Below are 15,874 nucleotides of genomic sequence, written 5' to 3'. Positions count from 1 at the left end.
CTTGGTGATAGAATACAGTAGGGTCTATTATACCTTCCTTATCACACCTCTTGTGTATCTGTCATGGTATGAGTTGCATACCATGCATGACATCCACCCGGCATGAGAAATCGCAACTGTCCTCAGTTGAGTGTGTCATGGTATCAAAAAATGTCTCTCTCCTCTCCATCTATTCTCTGGATCTGGTGAACACACACCTTCCATTGCACTGACCCCAGAACACTCCCTAGATCACCCTGACATAGTACCTGACACCAATCCACCAACGGCTGTTGTCGCCGACCTGATACCAACTAGTAGTAAGTACCACCACATAACTGGACAACGAGCTCACCTTCAACATCCTTCCAACAGCAACCACGGTACCTCTACTAGTGTTAGATGCCTCCGCTACCAGCAAACCTCATCCTAGTGCGCCAGCAAAGAAGTCAAGGAAGATGCAGATTGGGAAAGCACAGAATGGATGGTATGTCTGCGTCAGTGGTGTTCCTTTCCTTTGTACATATTCACAGACTCCATGACAGTAACCTATGCGCACGTGAATGGCTCGCTCGCAACAAGACTGGATCAGCAGCTGAGTTCAAGACCTACTATGATGGACTGTCGGAAGTGCAGAAAAAAGTGCATCTTTGTATTGTCTGTCCTCGGGTTGGACTAACATCTTTAATCAGTCATATGACGAGCTCGCTGCCAAGAAGGTATGTAGCGACTACAACTAGAACATGTTGCACCTACTGACAAGGTACTCTTTCTACTAGGTTGCAGCTGGCGAATGGCTCTGTTAGCAACACCACTCTCCTTCCGATTTCTTGCGACCTAGAACGAGCACGAGCTAGAATGAGCACGGGGTAGAACGGACAGTGATGGGATGCATCAAGTTTTATTATATCCGGCATCTACCTGTAATAATGTATATACTACACAATACCAGCAGATCTGGCACAATCTAGAGTGATGCAACGAGCATTGCAGCCAAGCAATACCAGCAGATCTGGCACAATATAGGGTGACATGCAAATATTGCATCTAAACAATCTGCGACAATCACGCACAATCACACACATTTGCACATGTGCTATTAGTCTCATTTTTCTCTTGAGACTGTGTCGCTTAGTTCAGACAATTTCACGCAACCTCAGCCATTCTGGGAAGAGTGGGTTTTCACTGGGGTGTAACTTCAAACTGCATCCTCCTCGCTGTGAACTAGTTTACCGTGATAAAGCACTTGGCAGCATTCCCATGCTTGGGAATTTGTTCTTCGTCGACCTCAAGTTCCTTACCCCAGACACACTGTCCATTCGCACAAAGTACCCAGAGGAGATCTCCACCTTTGCCCATGTTCCTTTGTCCTGGGACTTATGGCACGCACGGATGGGTCATCCCGGAGGAGACGCAGTCAAACGCCTTCCTATATTTGCAACAGGTGTTAAGGTGGACGTATCTACTGTGCTACAACGCTGCGAGCCTTGCATAATCACTAAGCACCCTTGCAAGCCTTACCTGTCCTCTGAGACCCCATGCGCCACACACATGCTCAACCTCATACATTCAGACCTATGCGGTCCATTCCCCATCACTACTCCACACGGCAAACATCATTTCATCATATTCCTCGATGACCATACCAACCTGCTCAACTTGCAGCTTCTGGCCACCAAGGACCAGGCTTTAGAGGCATGGTCCCTCGTCAGGAAGAGATGGGAGAATCATGCCGAGCGAAAGGTCAAAGTCTTTCGCTTGGACAATGGGGGTGAATTTATCAGCGCAGGTTTCACTGAATCGCTCGCTGCTGCAGGTATTGAGCGACAGCTCTCAGCTCCCTATGCTCATCAGCAAAATGGGAAGGCCAAGTGTGCTATACGCACCATTGAGGGACATCTGTTTGCAATGCTGGAAACTGCTCACCTACCAGCAACACTATGGGGAGAAGCCGCACTTACAGCCTGCTACCTGTGGAATTGGAGTGAGTCCAGCACACTGCCTCCGGGCGTAACTCCTTATGAACTCGTCAATAACCGTAAACCTGACCTCTCACATCTGTGCATCTTCGGCTCCCATTGCTTTGCCCGCATCCCATCTGAGCTGCAAGCAAAACTGGGGCCTCATTCACGCCAGGCCATCTTCCTAGGCTACCCAGAGGGTGTCAAAGGATACCGACTTCGTGACAAGGACACTGGGAGTTTTTTCACGGCTCATGACGTCATATTCGACAGAAACTTCCCATCAGTTGCCACATCCTATGACTCTGACTCCGATGATGAAGTCTTCAATCCCACGCCTTCTCCCCTTGCACCTGCTCTCTTATTGCCTCCTCCTGCCACATCCACTCCTGCTACTCCTGCTTCCCCACCTGCTCTCTGTTGCTTTACTCTATCTCGTAATGCCACTGAGGCAGGGCAGGCTCATGCCAACGAGATAGCCGCTGCCAAGGCCAGACTACAGACTCTGCGTGAGATGAGGATGGCGCATGCAGAACGTGCAACACCACCTACAGTTGATACTGAAGTCCCCAATCCAGTCTCTCTTGCTGATGAAACTCATCATGACATCACAGAGATCGAGCCCAACATCAAGATACCGGAAGTCTTTGCCAACGCCATCATCGAGGAACAGGCCAATATCAGCATCCGCAGCGACTGTCGCCGCAATCCCTCCAGTCTGGACTATGACATGAAAGTTCCACCGGCTACGTATGAGGAAGCCATGCTGTGCCTGGATCAGAATGAGTGGCTGTCTGCTATGCAGGCAGAGCTGGGGATAATGAAGGAGATGAATGTTTACCGTGTTGTGCCATTGCCGGAGGTTCATAAGGCAATCGGGAATAGATGGGTGCTGGAGTTTAAGCAGGACAATAAGGGAGGGTCAGTATACAAGGCGCGTCTCATTGCGCAAGGCTTCTCACAGATCCCTGGTGTCAACTTCGGTGCCACGTTCGCCCCCATCCTCAAAACATCATCCATTCGCCTCATCTCTGCCTTGGCCTGCAAGAATAACTGGGAGTTGGATAACTTTGACGCTAAGCGGGTGTTTCTATGGGGCACTCTTAAAGAAGAAATTTACATGCGACAGCCCAAGGGCTTTGAGGATGGTGATTGGAGGATCCAGGTCTGGCGGATGCTCCACACCATCTATGGACTTAAGCAGTCAGCGATGGAGTGGTACGAGGAAGTTTGTGCCATCATGCGAGAGTTGGGGTTCACACGGTGCGCTGTCGACTATGCGGTATTCATCTATGACCGCGTCGTGGAGAAAGGTGTTCGTATCATCTGCATCATAGGCTTTCACATCAATGACGGCCTCGGTACTTCTAACTCACAGCCTTTCATTCGCTGGGTTAAGGGCCGTATTGACGCACGCTTTGGCATTAAGGATCTTGGGCCCATGCAAAAATTTCTCGGTATCCAATTTGAGAGAGATCATGAGGCGCTGTGGTGATTAAGCTCAGGCTAGCCTCGCAGAAGCCCTTTTTCATATAGAGGTCAAACTATGCAGGACCTACTTTCCATACATCCTTCACCACTTCTCTACCATTGCCAATTTAGGCCGAAACCTTCGGCCAAGGCATCGGTCGCATTTCCCGCGCCTTCATCGGCCGACCCGACCGCAGTCCGACGCATTCCCGCGCCCTGCATGCTTTAGGATGGTCAGTGATAGGCAAAAGCACTCCCTGCCACATTTCCCTTGTATATCCATCCATGTCCGACGTTTTGCACAGCCGCATCGGCCGTTCCTGCATACCCGAGCCTATTCCCGCGCGTCCGGACCATTCCCACGCATTCCGATTACCTTCGGCCGAGTTCCCGCGCCTTCGGACTGCTCAGAAACCATTTTAGGAAAGCCCCGTGTCAATTCCATGTCCATCCAAACTCCACTGGTGCGTGTTTTTACTTGCCTCGTGTTGTAACAAGGGTTTCAGCCTTATTACATGTTCTTACATATTTCCACTATTCCTGTCCCTTCCAAGTCTGAGAGGATTTAGCTAGTATAAAGAGCCTGTAGCGACTATTTCATCATTACTTCCCTTCAGTGGTATTTCCTTCCCTTTGGTTTTACTTCGAAGTAGTCACCCATTAGGTTCCGCTCTTAGCCCCTATTTGGTTACCTGATACTCAGACATCTTACCTAGTCTTTCCTTGACCTTGCAATTCAATCCCTTGAAACCTAGTCACTCCCTATCACTTTCCTTACTTGTCCGCTTTGCATCGGCTGAGTTCTCGCGCTATTTCCGTCCGCTTCAGCCGTTCCCGCGCTTCGGATACCTTCGGACCTGTTCCTGAGCATCCGGTCTACCCCTATCTACATTCCCGCATCTTTACTTCCTATAGATTCATAGCCGTTCTCAGTAGCAGTCCCCTTTAGGGTCGAACGTTCTTGCTTACAAGTGTAGCAGCTAGGCAGAGCATAGACTCACATTTATTTGGCTAGTTTCCCCAAGGCTAGCCATTTCTTGTCACCACAGCGCGCAGGCTCTGGATGCACCAAGGGGAGTACATCAGCTATCTACTCGACGAATATGGTATGCTTGATTGCAATCCTGTACTCCTTCCTCTGGACGCAAATCATCCTTTCGGCCGTCCATCCGACACCTACGACGTCATTCCCAATCTTCCCTCGCTTTACCGTAAACTCGTTGGAGAATTGCTCTACATCACCATCTGCATGCGTCCCGACATCTCCTTCGCCATCAATTCCCTCGCTCAGCACAATGCGAATCCATCTCCCAATCACTACGCTGCCGCTAAGCGTCTACTGCGCTATCTTAGTGGGACTATCAATGTGCGCATGCACTATGGAGGTGACCATGTGGATGAGGGCTTACACACTTATTGTGACGCTGACTGGGCCAGCAACCCCGAAGATCGTCTTTCAATCTCGGGTTATGCCTGGTTTTATGCAGGGGGGCTAATAGCTCATGCGTCGAAGAAGCAATCGACGCATGCCCTGTCGTCCACAGAAGCAGAATATATGGCCGTGACTCACGTCTTCCAGGAGGGCCTCTGGCTCCGCTCTCTCTTCAATGAGCTCCACATCTCATATCTCACTCCCATCATCGTCTACATGGACAACACCGGAGCCATCTCGCTGTCCGTCGAAGCCAAGAACCACATCCGCTCCAAGCATATCGACATTCATTACCACTTTATTCGCAAATATGTCGACAAGGGCATCTTCCTACTCAAATGGTTGCCATCTCACAAAAATATGGCAGATATATTCACAAAGTCTCTCGCTCGTCCCTTGTTCTTGAAACACGTTGAAGGATCTTCAACTCAGCTGAGGGTGCAGCTGATATAATTGTTGAAGGGAGGAAAATATGAGTGCGATATGTTCGTCCCTTAGGGGAAGCGGAGAAAGCAAATATCCACTGGTCAACTCTAGGGGGAATGCGCAAAGCGCGTGATAAGGCGAATGCACGGGAACAAAGGCGCTATAGGCGCGCGAAGCGCGGGAAAGTCGCGCGTCGAAAAGCGGAACTGGGTGAAAGCGGTATGCGAGCGATAGTGAGATGTTAAGACGTGTACTGAGATGCTGATAAGACAACTGATGCGGATATGGCCACTAGAGCTAACTGCTACTAGGGCTTGCGATGATTTATTCAAAACATAATAAAAACTCGGAGATGGTGACTGTCTATGATGATGGTGGTCCGTGGTAATGTGTGTTGTGTAAAGTAAAAAAATGTGTAATGAAAATGTGTACCAAGTGAAAATAAACATGGTACGATTGTTGAAATAAATGATAAATGGGGAAATGCATACCTGGGAACTTGGTTGGACATGGGAAAACACAGTGGGAAGTCAGGCGCCCTATAGCGCTTAGGCGCGGGAAAATTCGCCTAAAGCGCGCGCAAGTCGCGCAAGTGTCGCCTATGTCGCGGAAGTGTCGTGTTACATGCATGATACTGTAGACTCGACCTATGTTGCAATATGTGCCATTGTGAGGCTACCCAGGATCGAGTCTCTACAACGTCTCAAACCTCTCGCTGGTGTCTCGGTGAGGGGGTGTGTTGGTTGTTGGTGCTTTCTTGTTGTGGTAACCGTATGTCCTCATTGAGTCCTTTTCTTATCTTGGAAACATATGCGACTGGTCACAACATATGTGACCAGCACTATATCATCTTGCACCATGTGCTACGTACTGTACAGTTTCACCTTCAACACTCAGCCACAGATTCGCCATGTTTGTATATTAGTAGCGCCGTTTGGGCCATCTCACCTCAGCATTGTCCTAACATCTCGCTGAGGTGAGTATCATTCAGTAGCTCATACGCACTCTCTTGTTGACTCATGTATCTAGACTCGTCTCGTTCTAGGTATTAATATATTTAGCGTTGTCCTAACATCTCGCTGAGACTCGTCTCGTTCTAGACCTTATCAGCCTGCAAACCAGAAGAGCCTCTTGCGGACTCTAAGAATTTGACTCGATACAGACCTATGATACATCTTGCTCCCACCATCTGCTGTTGCAGCTTGACTGAGCTGTCACCTCCCAATGCTTTGCAAATTGTGTCTGGACTGTCTCTGCACCCTTGAACCTCTACAACGTGGACAATGTGCCTGTCATTGTGCACGACGCTGCTGGTGTCTCTTATTCACCCGAGTGAGTACAGCAAGAAATTCAGCAAAGGCTCGCCATGGCCATAGAAATGGTGATGTGTTTGTAAGTTGCCAGGCACAGTGAATTAAGATTAAGTCGACATTAATCAGTATCAGGTTGTCATATACCATATATCTGGTTACAAATCCGATGATCCGGATCTCAGATCCGATCCAGATCTGATGAACATATCCGTCGTCCAGTCCACAGATCCGCTTTGATTCTTATTTCATTTCCTGTTCATATAACTCTAACTATCGTTCATCTCCTTTCGGTATTCCTGTACACCGGTATACCGGTTATCCTTTACTTCCACTTTGCTTACTGATCCGCTATGCTTACTGATCCGCTACATTTACGAATCCGCTTTTACTTGTACTTCATTCCCGGTTCATGATTCGTGATCCATCCGACTTACCAATACGCTCCACTTAGACTTTGCTTATACTTTCGTACATAGCCTCGCACCTTTGCTTATTGATCATTCCGTTAGCTATCCGTAGTATATAAACCTTTGTATATGCGCTGTAGTAGATCAGTTCGAATATCATCTTAGATTGCACTCATTCCGTCTGGACTCTAAGTCCCTCCGTTATCCGTCCGGACTTGAGTATGCTACTCTTGTCTATTCCGAGACTTAGGATAGATTCCTATAGTCTACATATCCGCCTCTGTCTTCGGACAGTCCTCACCCGTTAGTTTCTAGTCCAGATCTGATCCGGATTAGCCGTTACTCTATACGTTCGATATCCGGAAGTCTTAACGGATCCGTTGCAATACTTATCCGTTGCGATACAAGACTTATCCGTTACAATACTTATCCGTCTCACTAGACACGATACTTTAGCTCTCTGAAATAAGGGGCAAGACTCAGGAAAGGGGCACAGCGCACAAGCTGAGGCCGAAGCCCTTCAGATCCGATACTACTTGAGTACGGTCTTAACACAGGTGGACTTTTGCGCCTGATAGTAAATGGCCGACTGGCTCTCGAATCTATCAGACATGTCTCAAATCACTCCATTTGCTGCCTGTGGCGAGTGTGGGTGCGCCAAAGGCCATGACACACATGGACAACAAAGGTAAATGCAAGGCGGACGGTCCTGCAGGACAAGGTTCACCTGTGAAGAAAGGGATGGTGTAACAGAAGGGCTACCAGGAATAGGTATTGAGTGGATGTTTCTTATTCGGGATTCAACCCCCGCGTCTGAGATATTTCATGGTGTTCAACCAGTGACAACCACCACTGTGCTTCGGATTGAAATTGGTGAGGATTTTTTTCGCGTTGTGGGCCTGAAGGTGTCGCTGCAGCCTGCAGGTGGACTGTACTTAACTACGGCTGAGATCTGTTTTGTATTATCGTGAGGGTTTCAACATACACTCTGTACTTAAGTAGATGTGTGAATGACAGACAACATAGGCTTGTTATGATGGCAAGGACTTGAAGAGTTTCTGACAGAAGCAGTCAGCGAAGTCAGACCTGTGTAAGGCTTCGGGTCTTGGGACAAAAAGGGAATGGTACAAGAGTTTGCTTCAATGCTATGTGCGTGGCTAAAAGGTGTTGGGGAATTGGTGCGACAGCACCATTACGATCCCCGACACCCACTTTAGTGGGAGGAGGGTTTTGTTGAACGAAATCGTGCAGGCACCTGTAACCAAAATTGTGGGAAACTCTTACGTCAGTTCGCGCACAGCCACGACTATTTTCATCTTGACTTCTTCCACATCTTGCCGATATTCCATCCATTCGTCCTCACACCTGCCTCGACATCTCGTCTACCACGCATATCTACAAAAACTTGACATTTCTACTTATGGTCGGCCAGGCAGTATCCCCTTTTCTTAACAAACGCGCTTCACGTGTACCTCGAGTACTCGACACGGCGGCTTGCCCGCCGCACAACCTCTGTCATCTGATTGATTCATACCCTCTGCATTATGATCCTCTCTACTACCCTCAATATCATGCTTCTGTCTTTGCCACCTCTGAGAATTTCTGTCTCTGGTTGCATGCTTCTCTCAGTAACCATTGTGATCTGTGTTTTACGTGTCACGCGCGGATTTGCCCTGAGTTCGGTTTGTCCCTTTCCGTTTCGGTTATCTTCGATGGTATATCTTTCTGTGTCTCCATCGACAATGTTTCCATGACATTTGGACGCCCTCAGTTCGAAAGTGAAGAGTATTCTCATTGCAAAGTCTTTTCCCACTTTCTTTCGCTCGCACATGATGGTATAGCTACCACTGCCATGTGCCTCACATCCCGTTGTCTTACTAGGATGGGAAAGGCAATTAAAAACACCAAATTTCACTTATCCTCCACGGTCAACAGTTCAGACAAATACCAACAGTTGATAACGTGGTCGTTCGTGGGGGTGCAAATATAGATTGCATTCTCCTTGAGCAAATTTACCAATGACTAAAAAAAGGGGTGAGATATTCGGGAATCTCAGGAACAATGCCCGTTAACTGGCTTAATGCAGTACTTAGGGTTCTTCAGGGATAATGATGTGACAGTACGCAGATTACGAAAAGTTATGTGAATTACAGTGATACGTGGTGAGTCAGAGCGATATCTCTGGGATACTCCTTATTCTCACAATCAGGGGAGATCAAACTAGGAGTCAGGATACAGTTGAATCAATCAAATACTTGGCTTCGAAACCGACCTTTCTGCTGCTCAGGATCTCACAATGAGTAATGACGCAGTCCAGACTAGAATACACCTTCTTGATGTAGTCTTAAGTGGCCAAGCTCTTAATATTGTTGACTAAAGTATAAGTCCTATTTATCGTCCTCAATCGTTAAAGTACGTGGATTTCTCCCCACAGAATTGATTTCCTGTGTTGTAAAGAGAATTGCAGTGAAACTACACTAGACGACTAGTAACCGTGCACTAGCTAGAGTAATTTAATGTGACTTAGAGGTGGCCTCAGGTAGTCAGAACGTCGTGGGAAAACAGTGACAAAAGAGTGGAGGGAATAAACTAAATTCACTCAGTATTCACACAGATATTAAGGGGTGAGAAACTTTCTGAGAGATACACAAACTCTCTAAAAAGGGATCTTATTATTCAAAGAGGGAAACTATGTCCCTTTATATACTACTCTACAGGTGGCTATGCAACTACTAAATATGGAATAGTGACTCATAATGACTTGGTATGAGTCATAACGGAAATGACTCATAATGACTCCATGTGACTCACTATGACTCAGTGTCCAAATGTTCACTTAGAGATTACCACTATTTCGGAACTGTCCAGAAACTATGACTAATCATTAAACAAAATGTAGATTACGTAAGAAGATTGACACTGCTCAGATGATGACTGCGCAGATGTTGAGATGTTAAGATGTTAACACGAATATGGCTCATTAGGTGGGAAAATGTACGAAGAAAATCCCGAAAGGTGCGGGAATGTGCTTACTAATGAAAGGATAAGGTTTTTTAACACAGTTTGTTGACTGTGCTAAGTACGTAATATGAATGATTAATTCATGTAGCTACGAAAAACCTTCAAGAAAATTATAGTAAACTGTAATAAAGCCATAAGAAATTAGAACTGCCTTTATTGGCAGTATTAGGTTGTACGAGAGTATGTTATGTGTCCGTGATCATGTACGAAACAGGTTTCAGTGCATGTCACCATGTACACAACGACCCCCCATGGTTTCATTATGAGGATGAATGCTATGAAGTTAACCTGAACGCCTTGTCTGCCTCTGTGCTCTCTACTTCGGCTCGTACACTTGTACTAGGAAGTGGGTTATCCGCAAGAAACGTGACTATGTCCATGCCATCTTGTCTCATTTTGCCACGTGGCGCACTCAGTTTTTCACTTCATGTCAGACGCGGCTCTTTTCCAACTCCTTTCGAACCAGTCTCTTCCAACTCATTGTCCCCGAAATCGATGCACCTTAGTTGCAGTGGACTTTCGCCTGGTGTATGGTCCAGAGGTTGCTGATGTGTTACGCATTCCTCCACCACTTACGGTGGCCCTTGGCCATGCATGACTTTCCGCAGCCTTGCATTTCCCGTGGATGACCCTTGCCATCAAAGATCTCACTCAGAGGCTCCAGAGACTCTCACAAGCTGAGATTCTGTCTATCTTACATCTGCAGACCCCTCGCTTCGGCACCTCATATGACAAACGCTCTCATAGAAAGTCTTGCAATGCTCTCGCAGACCTTGTGCACCAACGAGCCCTGCACCTCAGTTGTGCTGGTGGCTTTATGCTCTGTAACCATCTTCTTGCTCACTTCCCATTCATGGCCTCATACACGATTTCGGACAGTGACACATTTCTGCGCATCCTGGAACACGAGTTTGGCCCATCGGTGCTCGAGATGCTGTCGACGGACATCATCTCCTGTTCGGAAAAGGAAAAGGCGGCTCGTCTTCATCGCAAACGAGAGGCTGTCATTGAGGTGAACATAGCTCGAAGTGATCGCGAGCATGTTTGGCCGTCCATCATGCCGAAGGATGTTGTCCTTTGCTGTCTTGGTGATTATATGTCTGGTTCTCAGTGGACGGAACCTCCTGTTTGCGCTGTTTTTTTCACGGCGCGTTTCTGATGCTGTATCTATCACACTTACCGATGATCTAACGTCTTATAATCTAGAACTACTTCGTGTTACTGATGCCTTCATCATTCAGATCTGCATCATTCAGAACGTCTCCCCATGCTTCATCTTTGGCAACGAGGTCATTGATGGACTCATGTTGGAGAAGTCAGGCGTCAAATTTCAAGACTCGAATGCTGTCACAGTTAATGTATGTGTCGAATGTCAGTCTTCTTTGCTCAAAAACAAGGTACCCCAGTTGGCTTTGGCAAATCAATTGTATCGCGGCAGCCTCCCTGACCGCTTTAGTGACTTGATGTGGGTTGAAGAAAAAGTATGTGCTTTGTATTTGATCACTGCACATGTTACTTCGCCTCTTTCAGTCGTCTGATCCGACCCAACCCAGAGTTTTCCATGGTAACACATGTGCACACGAGATGAACACCGTGTCGACGGCATCAGTTCTACCTCGAATGCCTTCCGATGTGAATGGATTTCTGAGTGTGATTTTTATCGGGCCGGAACAGTTTGATCCCTCGCGCCTTCGCACTTTCTTCCGTGTCCGCAAGCATAAGATTTGGTCTTTTCTTGTCTGGCTGAAGCACCATAATGCTCTCTATGCTAGCATTCCATTGGATGCATCCATAATGGATTTATATCCCTCTGATGGGCCCCTCCCTGGTCTGACTGAACGTGTCGTCCAAGATCATGAACTCAATGCACACCATATATTCACCTCAGAAACCGCTGGCTTCAGTGAACATCCTGCTGAATTGCTTGTCCACCCCAGTGATGGCACTCCTTCTGACGACGTGGATGTCACTATGATGGTTGAGAAAATGGGTGTGTCTGACCCTGAATGTGATAAAGTTAGTGGCAGAAGTTTCACCGCCTCTGCCCTTCGTAACTTGGTTCCGAATGCAGACTCTGCAACACTGCCTGACCTTGTTATCCACCACAGCGGCAATGCAGTGCCTGAGTACAATAACCCCTCGTTCTTTCCTGGGATGTACCCTACGCTCTTCCCTTATGGCATTGGGGGGTTCGAGATCAAATCTCGAACTGCGGCACTCACGTTCCAACGGCAGGCACAGTACCTTCTCTCCATATTGGATCGCAGTTTTGCACTATCATAATTCCTTCCTCTTTGTGGTGCTGAACATCTTGCAATGACAGCAAGCACATCTCCAGACACATTTCTCTGTCAGTAAATCCAATTTCGACAGTGTGGCACGTACTCTAACCAGTGTCTCCTGCTTCTACCCTGCAGCACCTTGCGTCTCAACTCGAATGCGAGTGTAAGCTCTCCAACCTCACATCCGAAGAGCAGAGTGCCCTCACCCTCCTCCAGCAGGTCAATACTTTATCAGCTCGTATTCCCGGCTCACAAGCCTCCAAGATCTTCGCCAGGAATGAGATACGCAACTATTTTGGATATTTCGGCCTCCCGCATATTTTTTTCACCTTCAATCCCAGTGCAGCTCACAGTCCGATTTTTCAGGTCATATATGGTGACAGATCTGTTGATCTGTCCTCGCACTTCCCAATGATGCCCTCAGGTCCTGAACATGCAGCTCGTCTCGCACTGTGATCCTGTCGCTGCGGCCGATTTCTTTGAGTTTTCGTTCAAATGCCTGTTTCGAGATCTTTTCAGCTGGGATTTTGATCATGGTCGCTCCTGTGAGGCGGGTGGTATTCTTGGACACATACGTGCATTCTATGGGACGTTGGAGTTTACTGAACGTGGTGCTCTTCATGGCCATTTTTTGATCTGGCTTGAAGGGGGTGTTAACCCATCTGAATTTCATGAACACCTTCGCGATGATGTGGCGTATCAGACTAAATTTTTCGCTTTCTTTGAGGAAGTCATTCACCACCATTTGCCTGAAGTTGAAGACCAAATTGACCCTAAATTTGAACCTCGTGTACAGCGCCCTCCCAAACCGCCCCTCCCTGACGCGCCCTCGGAACATTTATCCGCATGGGAAGGTCTTCTGACAACTGAGATAAAACATTGTGGGGAAGCCCTCCAGCGACATACATGTAGGGCTGTGTGCCACAAATATGGAAACGATGTGCGCTGTCGGTTTCTCTTTCCTCATGAAATCGTCGAGGCCTCTTCGTTTGATTCTGATTCAAATCCAGTGGTGCTCATGTGCCATGATCCGACAGTTAATTATTTCAATCCATATCTGTTAGTTTTTTGCAGGCACAACCACGACATGAAGTGTATCTTATCAGGCAAGGGTGCGAAGGCAGCCATGTTCTATATTTCAGACTACATCACTAAGATGGATCTCAAGACCTATGAGATGCTATCTCTGCTGTCCCGTGCAGTTGCACGAATGCCTGATTCCAACACTGGGACTCCAGTCGCTGAAAGCGCAAAGATGCTTCTGCACAAATGTCTAAGTCAGTTCAACCGACAACAACAGATACATGCACAGCAAGCAGCATGGTACCTGCAAGGTTTTGGAGATGGCATCGCTTCGCATAAAACAGTGCCCATGCTGTCCTCGCTGCTTATTGGATATGTGAAAGAATGCTATCCCTGGTTGAGACAACTGCTCAATGGTGCAGACCTTGGTTTTGGTGGGGAAAATGATGCTGATGCTTCTGAGGATGTGCGCCTCCGCATTGCAACAAATGCTCAAGGTAAATTGATTGAGGCCTCCCAGGTACATCACTACATTTATCGTGCAGACTCTCTCTCTGACATGAACTTTTACAACTTCTGTCGCTGTGTGCGCATCGAGACCATTGCCAAGGGCGCGAGGACTAAGAACACTTATGAGACAAGGCTTGGTGTCCTTAGAAGACACCCATTAAAGGCTGGGCATCCCTCGTCTGATACTCATGAGTTAGTGGAGCATACCGACAAGGAACGAGGCGATGGTCGATCTGAATATGTACCTTGCGTTGTAGGGATGTCCATACCTCGTGCCTCCAACCAGAAATTGTGGGCACTCTTCACATTAGTGCACTTCAAACCTTTTAGTATTTCTACCAATCTATTGGAATCAAACGACGACATTGTGCAGTGTTACCAGAGGTTCGAGTTCAGTGCAAGATGTCAGCAAATCATGCAGAACTGGGAAGCAGTACATGAATGTGAGGATGAGCAAGATGCCAACAGGCTCAGAAAACATGCACAACTCACTGGAGAAAGTAAGGCGCTTACAAAAGCATTGACAGTTGCTGGAGATATTGACGGAGAGTGTGAAATATTGATGACCAAATCGCCTTCTCGCCATTGTGAAGCAGACTTTCATATCAATCAGCTCATCCTTCTTCTGCAACAGTCTGGATGGCTTGCACAGCGCATGTCCTCTGAAGTAAACCACCATGCACATCACCAGTCCCCTCGCGTGCTCGAAGAAAACCTGGATGTCAGTATTCACTTGAAAAGGTGGAAGGATGAGATCAAACTCCAGGAATCTGCAATAGCAGTCGCCCGTCGTAATGCACTTAACCCTGATGAACAGTGCACGACCATGACTGCGCGTGAAGCTCACACTGGCTGTGCTGCCGTTCAAAACACGTCCATTGCAACCGGCGACAAATTTCTGCATCCTGCATTGGCTTTCCCCTGCCCATTCATGGAAGCAACATCGACTCCTCCTCAAGACTCTGGTGCTGATGCAGCAGTTGCTGTCATTGAACAGATAGGCTCGCAATTCGGTCTTAATGACAAGCAGTGGATGGTGTTCCGTGTCATCGCTGGTCACTTTGTTGCTAAATCCGTTCTTAAATCAAATGACGGGTGTGATCAACTCACTATGCTCATGATGGGTCCTGGTGGTACTGGAAAAACACATGTTGTCAAGGCAGTGCAAGCCGTTATGAAGTCATATGGCTGTGCACATCTCATCCGATACTTGGCACCTACGGGTTCAGCTGCATCACTGATCAAGGGGATGATGGTCCACAAGGGCCTGGGTCTGAAAATCAAATCAAACGGCAAAGGTAAAGGCAATCGTGACACAGGGGAATCTTCTGAAGACTATTCAGTCTTGATCAGCGTGCAAAACCGCACTTTGCTGCGTGATGAATGGAAAAATGTGGAATATTTGCTGATTGATGAGGTCTCACTGGTTAGCCTGCAGCTTCTTGCGGAGATAGATCATGCACTGCGCTTTGCAAAAGAAATTCCGGATGTGTGGTTTGGTGGCATCAATGTCATTTTTGCTGGAGACTTCTATCAGTTCCCTCCTGTGGGTGGAAGTCCGCTGTACACACCGATTTCCATCTATGCTGGTCAAAGCGAGGCAGAAATTAAGAAGAGACTTGGACGTATGGCAGTGGAAGACAGTCAATACTGTCATCTCATTGTCTGAACAGCAAAGGATGAAAGGAGACCCTGTCTATGGTGATGCCCTCAATCGCCTGAGAGAACGGAAATGTACGCATGAGGATGTCGAACTATTCAACACCAGGGTTGTTAAGTCTGCATCTAATCTGGGTGGTATTGACATGAATCATGGGGACAACATGAATGCCACGGCAATCGTGGGAACCAACAAAGTCCATGAGGTACTCAATGCAAGAAAAGCAGAATGTGCGTCCACTGGGGAATTGGTTGTCTGTGCAGCTCAGGACAGCACAACTGATGAAATGTCACATGCAGAGCGCGAGCAGTTGCTGCGTTTAAATGTGACCACACTTAAGTCTGCCCAAGCTCTGCCTGGTTATGTGGTGTTGGCCGAGGGAATGCCAGG

At 47.5% G+C, this 15,874-nt stretch overlaps 4 protein-coding genes across 4 annotated transcripts; all 4 read left to right on the top strand.

Annotated features, from left to right (window-relative positions):
• Positions 1-1,332: 1,332 nt before the first annotated feature.
• On the top strand, positions 1,333-1,620 carry DFJ58DRAFT_625286 (uncharacterized protein; the record flags this gene model as incomplete). Its single annotated transcript, XM_041381100.1, has 1 exon — positions 1,333-1,620. A coding segment is annotated over one exon (288 nt), but the record flags the coding sequence as incomplete, so codon positions are not given.
• A 9,446-nt stretch (positions 1,621-11,066) lies between these two features.
• Positions 11,067-11,916, top strand: DFJ58DRAFT_712827 (uncharacterized protein; the record flags this gene model as incomplete). The annotated part of the gene is given in 4 exon segments (XM_041383891.1): positions 11,067-11,078; positions 11,326-11,520; positions 11,540-11,854; positions 11,914-11,916. The coding sequence occupies 4 exon segments, from the start codon at positions 11,067-11,069 to the stop codon at positions 11,914-11,916; spliced, it is 525 nt and encodes a 174-aa protein (XP_041250898.1).
• Positions 11,917-12,724: 808 nt separating this feature from the next.
• On the top strand, positions 12,725-13,651 carry DFJ58DRAFT_649719 (uncharacterized protein; the record flags this gene model as incomplete). The annotated part of the gene is made up of 1 exon (XM_041381539.1): positions 12,725-13,651. A coding segment is annotated over one exon (927 nt), but the record flags the coding sequence as incomplete, so codon positions are not given.
• A 1,149-nt stretch (positions 13,652-14,800) lies between these two features.
• DFJ58DRAFT_644732 (uncharacterized protein) lies at positions 14,801-15,253 on the top strand (the record flags this gene model as incomplete). The annotated part of the gene is made up of 1 exon (XM_041381408.1): positions 14,801-15,253. A coding segment is annotated over one exon (453 nt), but the record flags the coding sequence as incomplete, so codon positions are not given.
• Positions 15,254-15,874: the final 621 nt, after the last annotated feature.

Source organism: Suillus subalutaceus (assembly GCF_016647625.1).
Source record: "Suillus subalutaceus strain FC151 chromosome Unknown DFJ58scaffold_2, whole genome shotgun sequence".
NCBI lineage: Eukaryota > Fungi > Basidiomycota > Agaricomycetes > Boletales > Suillaceae > Suillus > Suillus subalutaceus.
Note: the sequence above shows the minus strand (reverse complement) of the source record. Positions and strands in the feature narration are given on the sequence as shown.